Here is a 13,397-nt window from a genome sequence, read left to right on the forward strand (position 1 = left end):
AAAAAAATGGAAGAATACCTACACTGTTTGTGAGCTATGACGCGTTCAATGACGGGAAATTTGACCACACCCACTGGGACAATTAAGTTGCCTCGCCAGACAATCCAAGCGAAAGGCGTAAGGACTGTTAACTTTACATTTATACTTTTAAAATACATACACAGCCTTATGGCTTGGCCCCCGTTAATTTTGTGACACACGACTGTACCGATGGAAAACAAAAATAGAGGTTGTACGCACTGAAAAAAAAATATATATATCCGGACTGTTCCCGTCAAAATACGATATTGGCAGAGACAAAGGCGACTTCTGTTGTGAATTCGGCTGCGTTGGAACTGAATAAAAGTGCAAGCAGCGACTTTTGTAGCAATTCTAAGAAAGGGCTCTTTGCACATTAACGAGTTACGTTCTTTCTGATCCCTTAGCGATGCGTTCACTGACGCTCCGGAACGCAGCCTGCCAATTTATGGCAAACACGGCTAATATATATATTTAAAATAGAGCTTTACTTGTGCATTTTTGAGTGGTGGAGTGACTATTGCATGCCAGACAAGTTTTACATGGAATGTAGCCATACTTTGATTTGAAATAGGAACACAGCCGAATGGTGGCGCCCTTGAACTTTCTGAGACGAGTTCACAATTAGAAAATAAGACATTTGAACGTGTGCCGCAATAAAAACAACCTTTTCGAACTTTGAACTGTCACAAACTATCATGACAGCGCCCTCTGCGCCTTCGGTTATTAATTCGGCTGCACTGAAAAAGTACATTTCTTCCATTTTAAATTTCAATTCCACCTTGCGGGACGAGTCTTCTCTCCGTGGAGTCAGTTAACCACTTTCACTTTTGCTTTCCTATTCTTGCCAAAGGTGCCCATAGACGACGAAGCCTATTGATCATCAGTGACTTCCACTTTAGCTCCCTTGTTGTTGTTTTTCATCTACTTTAATTAGTCTTCGCGACTTAATTGACACCTGAACGGAGCACGTGAGTTTTTAAAGTCAAGTGTTTTGCGTTCCCTGCTGTTCCAGTTGAAATGGGCACGCGGGTGGCTCCGAATGCCACTTTAAAAGAGGGTATGTACTTATTTATTCGATTTTATGTGACACTATTTTTTTTTATTACGATGATAATAAAAAGGACAGTCGTTTCAAAGTGCACCATCGACGGGAATTGGATTTTTAAAATACTTTGGAGATTTAATCACCTTTCTGTGACACACTGTCATCAAAAAATAAGTAGAGTATAGGGATCAAGAACTTTCGCTGTACTTTACAGACCCCTTTTCACGTCTCGCTGAAACCATCCAATTTTTATTATGGTGGAGCTCCGGCGGCGGGGGCCGTTAGCCCCGGACGGCGGCGGGTCACGAGCCGAGCTTCCAGGCGGCGGAAGCCGTTCGCTCTGGACACTGAAGCTAGGCGAGCTCACATCACAGCCGACCCCTATGGCCCCTCTCACAGGTTTTGAGCCCATGGAAAAGGGGACCCATGTTACCCATTCGGGCTGGGACCGGCCGAGCCCCACGGGTGCAGGCCTGGCCACCAGGCGCTCGACTTCGAGCCCCACCTCCAGAGTGGGGGGCCCGGTAACCCGCGTCTGGGCAAGGGAAACCAAGATCCAATTTTTGTACTCGTCGTAGGGGTTTTGGAGTCGTACATTGTCTGATCCCTCACCTAGGACCTGTTTGCCATGGGTGACCCTACCAGGGGCATGAACCCTCAGACAACTTAGCTCCTTAGCCTCACAATCCCCTCCGCCACGATGAGGTGACGTGTCAAGGAGGCCGGACGCCTCCCTGGTGAGGTGTTCCGGGCATGTCCCACCTGAAAAGAGACCTCGGGGACGACCCAGGACACGCTGGAGAGACTATGTTTCTCGGCTGTCTTGGGAACCACGCGGGATCCCTCCGAAAGAGTGGCTGGGGAAAGGGAAGTGAGTTGAGTTTACTGCCACCGTGGAGCCCTCGGATCTCAAATTTATACCTGCAACGTGGAATGTCGTTTCATTCACGGTTCCGCAGCGGCATCTAGAGTCTCGCCTCAGCTCCACTTATTCCTTTTTTCGCTCGCAGCGGAGGAGCTGACGAAATGTCTGACCGAAGCTCTGAGCGTCGGGGATGAAGAAGAGGCGGTCGCGCTGACCCGGAAGCTGTGCCGACTCTCTCTGCCGGTGTGCGTAAGCGTTCGAAGCCAGGCCTACCCTCAGGAATCCATCAGGTGCGACGAAATTCCTTTGTTTTCTTTTATCGGATTACGGAATAGCTCAAGAAAATGTGCGTTCCTAGCGATATTCTTGTTCCGTTGTGGTGCTCAAGGGGACACTGGCAAAGCTTACTCTTCCAAAAACAAGCAAAAAACTGCAGTCAATGGCAATTATATACTACTTTGATGCTCTGACATGGTAGGATTGCCTTGCTCAAGGGGCTATGGCCCTTGTAAGTCTTGCTAAGTGGGAACCAAGTCTTAAAGCAACCTGTCCCGTTTTCCATAATAGAACCTCATGGTTTTGGTCTACAGCGGGTCTCGATCGACCTTGACCCTTTAATGCAATAGAGTGGTGAATGGTGCCTTGCTCAAAGGAGAGGTAATGGTAGTTGTGCCATGTCATTTTCCCAATTTCCATATTTTTGTTCAGTGGGGGTTTTTTTTGTCCCCAAATGGGTCTTTTGTGATTCACCCACGGTGCAAATTGTGTTTTCCAGGTTGGTGGTGGGTGTGGAAGACGCGAAGTCCGACGCCGCCACGTCGGTGAGCGTAATGGTTTCGTGCGGAATGACCGTCTCCCAACTCAAAGACAAGGTGCAGTAAATCCCTGCTACTTAGCTGTATTTGCAGAGTATAGCAGGTTCCAAATAACTTTGTGGTGCTAAAACCGCCGTCGTGCGGTTTGTCGGACTAGATCAACAAGATATATGGCTTCCACCCGACGCTGCAGCGCTGGGTGATCGGGAAGCGGTTGGCACGTGACCACGACACGCTGTACAGTCATGGCATTCGCAGCGATGGCGACTGGGCTTTCCTGTTTATCGTGTCTGCACACGCCGCTCATTTCACGAGCCGGCAGCAGCGTCTGAACGAAGAGCAGCGTCCCCTTCAGGGCAAGTAGAGCAGATGCTCATGTACACGAGACCAAAACAGAATTTCTGCCTGACCTGAGACCAAAGACAAAAAAATAAAATAAAATCCATCTGGAATCCCGTTTTGTGCCACCAGGATTTGAACGAAAAATGAAAATTTCATGTCGTAAAATTCACATTTGTTATTTCAAAGTGATCACATTTCCAATCGCTGTATTTCAGTTTAAGGGTCAAGTCTCATCCCAATAAAGATTCTAAAATTGATATTGTAACGAACAATACACGTCACATTATTCACTTTAATGTCTAGACGAAAAAATAAATATGAGCAACGGGCGCGTCATCCATGCGCAAAGTTGCGGAAGTGTCTTTCGACATCCAAGTGGTCGCCATATTGGCTGCCATCTCCTGCGCGTGACCTCACCCCGGACATTCGCCATTGAAAACACGCTGTGGCCCCGACTGTGGGAGACGAACGCGTCCCTTCAAACAAGTGAAGTTACCGGGGTAATATTACCCTATTGTTTCGAGCCATATTCAGATGATGTGCGATCACCGCCAAACCGCCTCCCAGTCCGATCCACTTCCGCGCCCCCCCGGCCACGACGAGACACCCCAGCCTTGTCAGCCGGGGTGGCTCATTTTTGGCGCCAAGGTGGCTTATCATGGCGCCGAGCCAGGCCGCTTTATGGTTTTGCCGTTGCACTCGGCTGAGTGCGCCATTGCCGGCAGTGTTGTTCGTAGCCATTGCCGTCCGTGGCGTTGTTCATAGCCGCCGCCGTCCTCAATGAACAACACCGCCGACCGGGCCGCTTTACGGCGTTGTCGTCGCAGGCGGCTGAGTGCGCCATTGCCGGCAGCGTTGTTCTTAGCCGCCGCCGTCCGCAAGCCTTCGCCGAAGCCGTGACCGGCGGACGCGGCAGCCTGTGCCGAAGCCGTGACTGGTGGACGCGGCGCCGCGGCCGGGGTGGCCCATTTTCGCGCACCGAATCCAGTTACGCTTTCTTAGTATGTGACGTCACGTTACAAAGAAAGCGTAACTGCGATAGTTGTTCGGTTCTGACCTGAAGTGACCCTGCCTGGTGGCACAGACGGTGAATTTTACACGGCGAATTGTAGCAACTATTGAACATGTGATCACTTGACATTACAAATTCAAAACCTGTTTTCTGTGGCATTTCAAATTCAAATCCTGGTTTATTTCCATCGGAACAGGGTTGCTCCATTTCGCGACTGCCCTGGTACATCTCACCGTACTTTGCAGGTCGAATTATGTGAGTTTACGCTTGACTGCTTATCAAAATGAGCTCTACAATCCGGCACACCGCAGAGCAGGTGCGCCAGGTTCGGCCGCGATGCTCGCTCCAAAGCAGGCCCTCTTTTTACGAGTACCGTTGTTTTCGCAACAAGCGATGGGCACGTACTCCAATTAGCCTTCTATTATAATCAGTAGTGTCGACAATTGAATGCAATCTCCTTTCAGGCATCGCGGAAGAGACGATTAAAGTGATTCCCAGAGCGAATGATGGGAAGAAATCTCCTTCAGCGTCATTGCCAACCCAGTTTCCTCCTCATCCTGGTCCTCCTCCTTCTGCTCCTCCCCCTCCTCCTCAAGCGGAACCTCTCCCGGCTCAGGTCAGCATTTCGTCCCGGCGCATCCATGACCATCTCGTACAAACCGTGCAAAACTGAGCACACCCTTTGTCTCCCAATAGCCGGGCTGGGTGTGTCCAAGTTGTACATTCATCAACGAGCCAACTTGTCGCGGATGCCGGATGTGCAGCGCGGAGAAGCCAGAGGATTACCGCGTCCCCGAAGCTCACAAACCTCCTCCTCCTCCTCCTCCTCGTCCCCTTCTTCATCCTCCCCCTCCTCCTCGAGTTGAACCTCTCCCGCCTCAGGTCAGCATTTCACCCGCCGCATCCATGACCATCTCCCGGCCGTACAAAATTGAGCACTGTTCGTACGTCGGTCTCAGCTGGGCTGGATGTGTCCGACTTGTACGTTCGTCAACGAGCCAACTCGTCCCGGGTGCCGGATGTGCAGCGCGGAGAGGCCAGAGGATTACCGCGTCCCCGAAGCTCACCAGCCGGTCGGAGAGGAAGCTGAGCGGCTTGAGAAGGAGATGATGGCAGTATTTTTTTTCGAGGAGGTGAACCGCACGGGCTCTTCTGCCAATTTGACCGAACAATCAATTTGTTATGCGTGTCTTTCGTGACTCGGCCGCGACAAAGTCCCACGAAGCTATGCACGTAAAGACAGACATTTTGGTTTTTAGTCCCCTTTTTGGAGTCAATTCGACCACATCCAGTGGTCCTTCAAATAAAAACTCATCCTTGCAAGTAGTTTGTTTCACTTAGTGAAATGAGATTTAGTGGGCATGTCTATCATGAGTAGAGCAACCAAAACATCTCTAAAAAATTCTGCAATTTTGGTTTGAAGGTGAACTCGTCCCGGAATTTTGGTCTGACAGAGGTCTCGTAATGGACCTTTCCGACTGGCGATCTTCAGCTCCGCCCCCCTAACCTATAGTTGCCATGTCCCACAAGCTTCCAAAATGGCGATTGAACAGAACATGTTTGAAGTCGATTCTCTATCGCGTATTCCAGATAATATTGGGGTATGTTTTTTGCCAAATGCGTCAGACTTGTCCAAGAGAGTTCTACAGAGAGGTCTCAACTATTTCACGCAAAGATATGTACACGGAATTAAGATTTTGGACGGAGCAGGACGCAACATCAGCGTTGCAGCGAAACGTTGGCGATCGAGGCAAAAAAGTTTGACGCCTCACAAAGCTCATATTGAAATCCAACAGGATAAAATAATGGAATCGTACTGCGCATGTAAAGCAGGGTGAGTACTTTTTTACTTGGAAAGATCACAAGTAATATCATTCTACACTTTATGAGTGAGTGGGTGGGTGTATTCATTTGACTTGGCTCGTAATGGAACACAGTGCACTGTCTTAAAACCCGACTCTTCGGCATAAAACATTACAAATTTCATTTGGCAGGTCAATGATACAGTAACAAAGTGAAAATTGTTCTCCTGCGAAGTATAACGCACTGACAACAATTCAATCAAACTAAGAAAAGATACTTCTCCCTCACTTACCCCCGAACATACAGCCTTGTGTTTGCTGATATTGTCCACATTTAGTTCTACGTGCGGTCTTCCGCGAGCCTTGGTCAGCTGTGTTTTAGACTTTGGAAAATGAATCAACCGGGCCCCTTGTAACGCTTTGATCAGAAATGCACGTTCCCCAAACGCATCTGAGGGCCATTCTCAGACATTAACATAACTTTTCCAAGCGCACGCTACTGACAACCGGCATTGCTTGTGGGACAACATGGCGGCAGGGGCGGGTCAAGCCGGGGGTCAAGACAATGCGGCTATCTGATTGGCTATTATTGTACGAGTGATTGACAGGTTGGAGAGGTCCATTGCCCATCAACCGTTTGATGACTACTATTAAAAAACAGAAAGATAAAATAACTTTACCAAATTCTGAAAACATTCATCCTCCCGTATGGCCATTTTGATTTAGTTCCTCTTTGGTGTTCTGATTTGGGTTTTTTGTTTTGGGGGGGCGCTTGAAGGTTGAGAATCTGAAACGACTGATAAACTACTCGGAATTGCGAAAGACCGACGATCTGAACATCGTTCCCAATACCTCAGAGTCTACCTGTCCCATCTGCTTCTGTGATCTGGAGCAAGGCATGGGCATAGTGCTCAGGGAGTGCCTGCACGCTTTCTGCAGGTCAGAACCGGGACGGAGTCTCAGCAAAGCTTCCCATTGTGCACCGTTGTGTGTTGCCCGTTCCGAACATGTGCGTCATCTCTTTCAGGGAATGTTTGCGAGGGACCATCATGAACTGTGAGGATGCTGAGGTGTCCTGTCCCGAGCAGTGCGATATGAAGCTCGTCGACAGAGAGATCAAAGCGGTGAGTGTTGCAAAATTTGGGAACTCTCCTGTTTACCGTTTATGTCAAAGTAAAACTGCGCAATCTGTAACTTTGTCCAGATCTTACCGAGACATGAATCTATTTTTCTTTCAAGCCATCTGCCATTTTTTTGCGGCAAAGCTCAGCAAAAAAATGTAAATTCAGCGAAAGCGATTTACTGAAAACATGATGATGAAAAAAAAAATGTCGAACTGCACACCGCACACCCAACAATTACTCCAGTGGTCGTCAGTCTGCCGCCCCAAACCAAATGTTTTTTTTTTGTAGTACCAATATAAACCTATGACAGGCAGCATGGCGCCATTAGGCATTATTTTATGTATTTGCAAATTCACCTATTTGTGTTGTGTATTTGTCTTGAAAACTAATCCTCTGTTATTGGCTGAAAAATATTTTTGCCGCATCTACTGCGCTCTTTCGTTTTCCCGCAAGATGGCACCAAAGGCCAGCCTAAGTATCGGTCTAAAGGAAGTACTGCACATGGACGTGATACATGTCGACTGACAGACAAGCCAGATCAAATCATTTGTAAGCCATTAATTTTTGAGAATCATTTCCAAGATGAGTTTGAAACGATATTAGACTGTTTTGGGATCAGTCCGTGCTATATTCATAGATGCAAATTATAAAAATGTTGTTCAACTGTTTTTTTCACCATTTGCAATAAAGGTTTGGGTAACCGGTTTAAGCCAATTCTTTAATTAACACCCGCACCCATTAAAAAAAACTGAAAGCTAGGATAGGCTCCAGCACTCCCGCGACCCTTGTGAGGATAAGTGGCTGAGAAAACGGATGGATAGTATACTACCATTTTTTTAAACTCAACATTACTCGAATAATTTCTTAAAAATCACTAGTGTACATGACATTTCATGTCCGATACGCAGTAGCGTATTTGCTTAGAGCGGCATTACTGTCAACATAAAAAAAAAATAAGCGGTATCCGATATTTCTTTTCTATTCCACTCCAGCTGCTCACGGAACAGGAGTACGAGCGTTTTCTGGAACAACGTCTGAGCGTCGCCGAAAGCCGCCTGCAGTGCACCTTCCACTGTCGCACGGCCGACTGTCGAGGCTGGTTCGTACAGAAACCCGCTGGGTGTCCTTGATTGGCAGCTTGAGGTCCCGTATACTAGTATGCTCCTTGTCCTCACTAGTTAGACTCCTCGCCGCACAAGTAGAACAACTACGTTTTATAAGTAACATTTGGTTTTTTCCACTTAAATAATTTCACTATTTCATCACTTTTCCCATGGAAATTAAAAGAGATGCTATAAATATTAATCCATTCCAGCCTCTCCCCACCCCCAAAAAAAAAATCTGTTATGTGCTTCTTAATGAAAAAATTTAATTCTATAATACTGTACTTTATAAAAATAAAGCAATGACAAAATTCTCTCTGACATAACTTTCTCCTTCAATGCACATTGTGCTGCTCATTGTGGTGTGCACGGCTTGGCCACCTGGTGATAATAATCCAAGATATCCATCCATTTTCTTAGCCGCTTATCCTCACAAGGGTCACGGGGAGTGCTGGAGCTTATCCCAGGTGTCAACGGGCAGGAGGCGGGGTACAACCCTGAACTAGTTGCCAGCCAATCGCAAGGCACATCGAGACAAACAGTCGCACTCACAGTCAGACCTACGGGCAATTTAGAGTCTCCAATTAATGTTGCATGTTTTTGGGATGTGGGAGGAAACCGGAGTACCCACCCGGAGAAAAGCCACGCAGGCACGGGGAGGACATGCAAACTCCACACAGGCGGGGGTCGGGATTGAACCCGGGACCTCAGAACTGTGAGGCTTTCCAGCTGAACCAACGTACCACCATAGTATAAGACAAATATAGAGAAATTCTGTACCGGAAAGCCATTGTTCACAGGGTAATAACACCGAAATATTAAAAAAATGTTTCCATGTCCATGGTGTTTTCCAACGTATGTAAGCATTAACCTTGTGGAGCCTTTCTTTTGGCCATCGTTTTTTGTTTTTTTTTTAAATACACATTTGTAATTGTAGTCCAGTCTTACTCGTGAGGATAAAAAGTGGACTACTACATGGATACCAACACATACAGTAAACGCAGCAACGGCTTTCCACAGGTGCATCTATGAGGACGAAGTCAACGAATTCCACTGCGAGCTCTGCGGCCGGATGAACTGCATTATCTGCAGGGTAGCTCTTTTTTGGGTTTGGACGGTTTTGTGTACGCGTTGCCCTTGTCGGGGGGAGAAGTAACCTGAGTTTGACCTCTATTTGCAGGCCATTCACGATAACATGAATTGTCAGGAGTATCAAGAGGACCTCCGCATCCGGGCACAAAACGACAACGCGGCGCAGCAGACCCAAAATCTTCTGAAGGTAATGTAACCTGCATTACGCTGCTATTCGCGGGGGTTACGGACCGGACCGGACAAATGGCCAAAATCTGCGGAAAATTAATGTCCATTATAATTGCCTCGGGGGAAAAAAAGAAGTATTTGAACAACCTGCTTTATTCCAAGTTCTCCCACTTAGAATTCATGGAGGCGTCTGAAATTTTCATCGTAGGTGCATGTCCACTGTGAGAGAGATCGAAAAAGAAAAATCCAGAAATCACAATGCATGATTTTTTTCAACGATTTATTTGTGCGATACACCTGCAAATAAGTATTTGAACACCTGTCTATCAGCTACAATTCTGACCCTCAAAGACCTGTTAGTCCGCCTTTAAAAGTCCCCCTCAACTCTGTGTATTGTCCTGAATCAGATGGACCTCTCTGAGGTCGTTAGCTGCATTAAGACACAAACTTGTAACATGGTCAAGACCAAGGAGCTGTTCAAAGACACCAGAGACAAAATTGTACAACTCCACACGGCTGGAAAGGGCTATGGAGAAATTGCCAAGCAGCTCGGTGAAAAAAGGTCCAGTGTTGGAGCAATCATTAGAAAATGGAAGAAGCTAACCATGACGGTTACTCTCAATCGGAGTGGAGCCCCATGCAAGATATCACCTCGTGGGGTCTCAATCATCCTTAGAAAGGTGAGGAATCAGCCAAGGACTACACGACAGGACTTGGTCAATGACCTGAAAAGAGCTGGGACCACCGTTTCCAAGGTGACTAAGACGTCATGGTTTGAAATCATGCATGGCACGGAAGGTTCACCTGCTTAAACCAGCACATGTCAGGGCCCGTCTTAAATTTGCCAGTGACCATTTGGATGATACAGAGGAGTCATGGGAGAAAGTTTTGTGGTCAGGTGAGACCAAAATTGAACCTTTTGGTCATAATTCCACTAACTGTGTTTGGAGGAAAACGAATGATGAGTTCCATCCCAAGAACACCGTCCCTCCTGTGAAGCATGGGGGTGGTAGCATCATGCTTTGGGGGTGTTTTTCTGCACGTGGGACAGGATGACTGCACTGTATTAAGGAGAGGATGACCGCGGCCATGTATCGTGAGATTTTGGGGAACAACCTCTTTCCCTCAGTCAGAGCATTGAAGATGGGTCGTGGCCGAGTCTTTCAACATGACAATGACCCAAACGCACAGCCAAGAAAATCAAGGAGTGGCTCCGTAAGAAGCATATGAAGGTTCTAGCGTGGGCCAAGCCAGTCTCCAAACCTAAACCCAATAGAAAATCTTTGGAGGAAGCTGAAACTCCGTGTTTCTCAGCGACAGCCCCAGAAACCTGTCTCATCTAGAGAAGATCCGTTTGGAGGAGTGGGCCAAAATCCCTCCCGCAGTGTGCGCAAACCTGGTGAACAACTACAGGAAACGTTTGACCTCTGCAAACAAAGGTTACTGTACCAAATATCAACATTTTTTTTTCTCAGGTGTTCAAATACTTATTTGCAGCTGTATCACACGAATAAATCGTTAAAAAAAGAAATCATACAATGTGATTTCTCGATTTTTCCTTTTTAGATTATCTCTCTAACAGTGGACATGCACCTACCATGAAAATTTCAGAACCCTCCATGATTTCTGAGTGTGAGAATGTGCAATATAGCAGGGTGTTCAAATACTTATTTTCTTCACTGTACCTTGCATGCTTCAAAGTCAGTTGGGATACTCCAGCACACCGACAACCTGGGCGAGAACACATCCTATAAAAAAAAAAACGAATGGGTGGATCTTTACTGTCGTGCTTTTCACATTCAAATCAAGTGTATTGTCCCATTGATCTGTCCCGATACGTTTGTCTCCATTTGTTTCATTATCAGCTCTTGCTCCAGAGCGGCAAGGCCATGAATTGTCCGCAGTGTGACATAATCATCCAGAAGAGAGACGGCTGCGACTGGGTCTGCTGCTCTGTGTGCCGGATGGAAATCTGCTGGGTGACCAAACAAGCTCGCTGGGGACCCAACGTAAAAAACACAGAAACAGCACACAAATAAGCGAAAATGTCATTATAAACAATTTTTTTTGCTTTTCAATTATTTTTCCCCCAACAGGGAAGAGGAGACACATCCGGAGGCTGTAAATGCCGAGTGAATAATAAGCCGTGCCATCCCAACTGCCTCAACTGCCACTGACGTGCTTGTGCTGTTATGTTAAGGGGGTTTTCGAACTTTTTGGCTCTGGGTATCCTTTTCCGGGAGAGGAAATACAAAGACACCCTCATAATCTTAATCCCAATCCACTACTACTATATATACCTCTGAATGATGATATTTATAATGTACCTCTATTTTTGAGAAACTACTACGACCTTATATCACATACAATAGCATCCACTGACAGTTCTGGGAATGCAGTCACAATTTTTTATATATATATAAATGTGTGACGCAGATATTTATGGTATTTTGAAAACTACCGGTGTACCCCCCGCCCCCCTCTGTATTGTACTTTTTTTTTTTTTTGTTAAAAAAAAAATGGAAAAAAAACTGACATTTTCAGTAATACTTTGTCTCTCTTGAATGAAGTCAGAACTTTTGGATGGTTGCAGAATCAATACTTGCACCTTGTTTTGCCATTTTCGTGTTCTGTGTGCAATTGGATTTATTCGAGTTTAAAGGGGAAATCCAGTGCTTTGCATGAACAATATATCAATAGGTCATGTAATGTGCACCCTAATTTGATAATGTGATGTTTAATCCTCTCTCATTTGTGTTTTGAGAACATTTTTTAATCGCCAATTACGAATATTCAGCGGCGCGGCCATCTTCGCGAGTCACATGACCTACCTGTGCGGATGTGATGTTGTACCGTGCCTCAACAAAGGCTCGATTACATGGGACACCATTTATGCTCAGCGCCGATTTCTCGGATTTATCCTCATCTGATGAAGAAATAGCAGTATCGGTAGATCGGGAAGACGGAGGAATACTTCCATACAGATTTGAACTTGTGGCTGTAATTAACGATGACTATTCGGATGGTTCTTTGGGCGGAATGACCTGGAGTCTGACTACTTGGAGGCCTATGCCCAGGACATAAGTGTGTCAACAGAGGCCCCTGGAGCGTCGGGCTGGCAGCCGCGGGTGGTTCTTCGGATGGGAATGACGCGGAGTCTGACGAGCAAGATGCAGTGGCGGGGCCGTTAGCCTCGGACACCGAAGCTAGGCTAAAGGCCTCCGCCACCACTGAAGCCTTTAGCCGAGCTTTGGCGGCGGCAGAGGCAAACGGCCTCCGCCGCCTGGAAGCTCGGCTCGCAGCCTCCCGCAAGAGCTCGCTCGTCAGACTCCGCGTCATTCCCGTCCGAAGAACCATCCGCAGCTGCAGACCCGGAGCTCCCGGGGGCCTTTGTTTACGCGCTTATGTCGCTCGTAAGCCTCCGAGTATTCAGACTCCGCGTCATTCCGCCCGAAGAACCATCCGAATATTCAACATTTACAGCCACAGGTTCGAATCTGTATGGAAGTATTCCTCCGTCTTCCCGATCAACTGATACTACTATTTCTTCATCGGATGAGGATAAATACGAGAAATCACCACTGGGCATAATGGTGTTACATATAATCGAGCACGGTCCACGTCACATCCGCACACGTAGGTCATGCGACTCACAAAAATAGCAGTGCCCCTGAAAATTCGTAATTGTCGATAAAAATTTTCTCAAAACACAATTAAATGAGAGAGGACTAAAGATCACATTGTCAAAATAGGGTACATATGACATGACTTATTGGATACATTGTTCATGCAAAGCACAGGATTTCCCCTTTAACGTCTCCACGCTGTCCTAATAATTGCTACGAAACCTGTTTGTCAAACTCTACTGTGCTAGTTTGCTCACAGAATCATGTGGCCAAGTGAAGGGACACAAAGTGCTCATGAAATGCAAACAGTAGCCAAAACCATCCGACCTGTTGGCAAGCACCGTTAAGTCTGTGACGTACTGACATGGGAACACTGAATTAT

The 13,397-nt window shown here is 46.7% G+C and overlaps 2 protein-coding genes across 6 annotated transcripts in view; one reads left to right on the plus strand and one right to left on the minus strand.

Moving 5' to 3' along the window:
- The window catches only part of necab3 (N-terminal EF-hand calcium binding protein 3), a 28,821-nt gene extending 27,928 nt beyond the window's left edge, over nt 1-893 (minus strand). Inside the window, exon 1 of one of the 2 annotated variants that reach the window (XM_061833275.1) lies at nt 800-893. The gene's annotated coding sequence lies outside the window, so the exon portion shown is untranslated. Of the gene's footprint in view, nt 1-22; nt 139-799 lie in introns of those variants that run through there. The other variant, XM_061833276.1, reaches the window with a different exon arrangement.
- On the plus strand, nt 55-12,035 carry rbck1 (RanBP-type and C3HC4-type zinc finger containing 1). Of its 4 annotated transcripts, XM_061833269.1 has the most exons (15): nt 1,005-1,078; nt 1,281-1,937; nt 2,077-2,221; nt 2,707-2,803; nt 2,904-3,102; nt 4,565-4,716; nt 4,797-4,982; nt 5,060-5,233; nt 6,681-6,841; nt 6,930-7,026; nt 8,019-8,125; nt 9,150-9,222; nt 9,310-9,408; nt 11,255-11,398; nt 11,486-12,034. In XM_061833269.1, exons 2-15 carry the CDS (start codon nt 1,820-1,822, stop codon nt 11,564-11,566), a joined length of 1,833 nt encoding a protein of 610 aa, XP_061689253.1. In that variant the 5' UTR covers nt 1,005-1,078; nt 1,281-1,819; the 3' UTR covers nt 11,567-12,034. The 4 variants fall into 4 exon arrangements, with proteins under 4 accessions (XP_061689256.1, XP_061689254.1, XP_061689253.1 ...); XM_061833272.1 differs by lacking the exons at nt 1,005-1,078; nt 1,281-1,937 and adding an exon at nt 55-117 and having other exon boundaries at nt 11,486-12,031; XM_061833270.1 differs by lacking the exon at nt 1,281-1,937 and having other exon boundaries at nt 144-1,078; nt 11,486-12,032.
- Nucleotides 12,036-13,397: the final 1,362 nt, after the last annotated feature.

The sequence above is a fragment of the Syngnathoides biaculeatus genome, chromosome 10, assembly GCF_019802595.1.
Source record: "Syngnathoides biaculeatus isolate LvHL_M chromosome 10, ASM1980259v1, whole genome shotgun sequence".
NCBI lineage: Eukaryota > Metazoa > Chordata > Actinopteri > Syngnathiformes > Syngnathidae > Syngnathoides > Syngnathoides biaculeatus.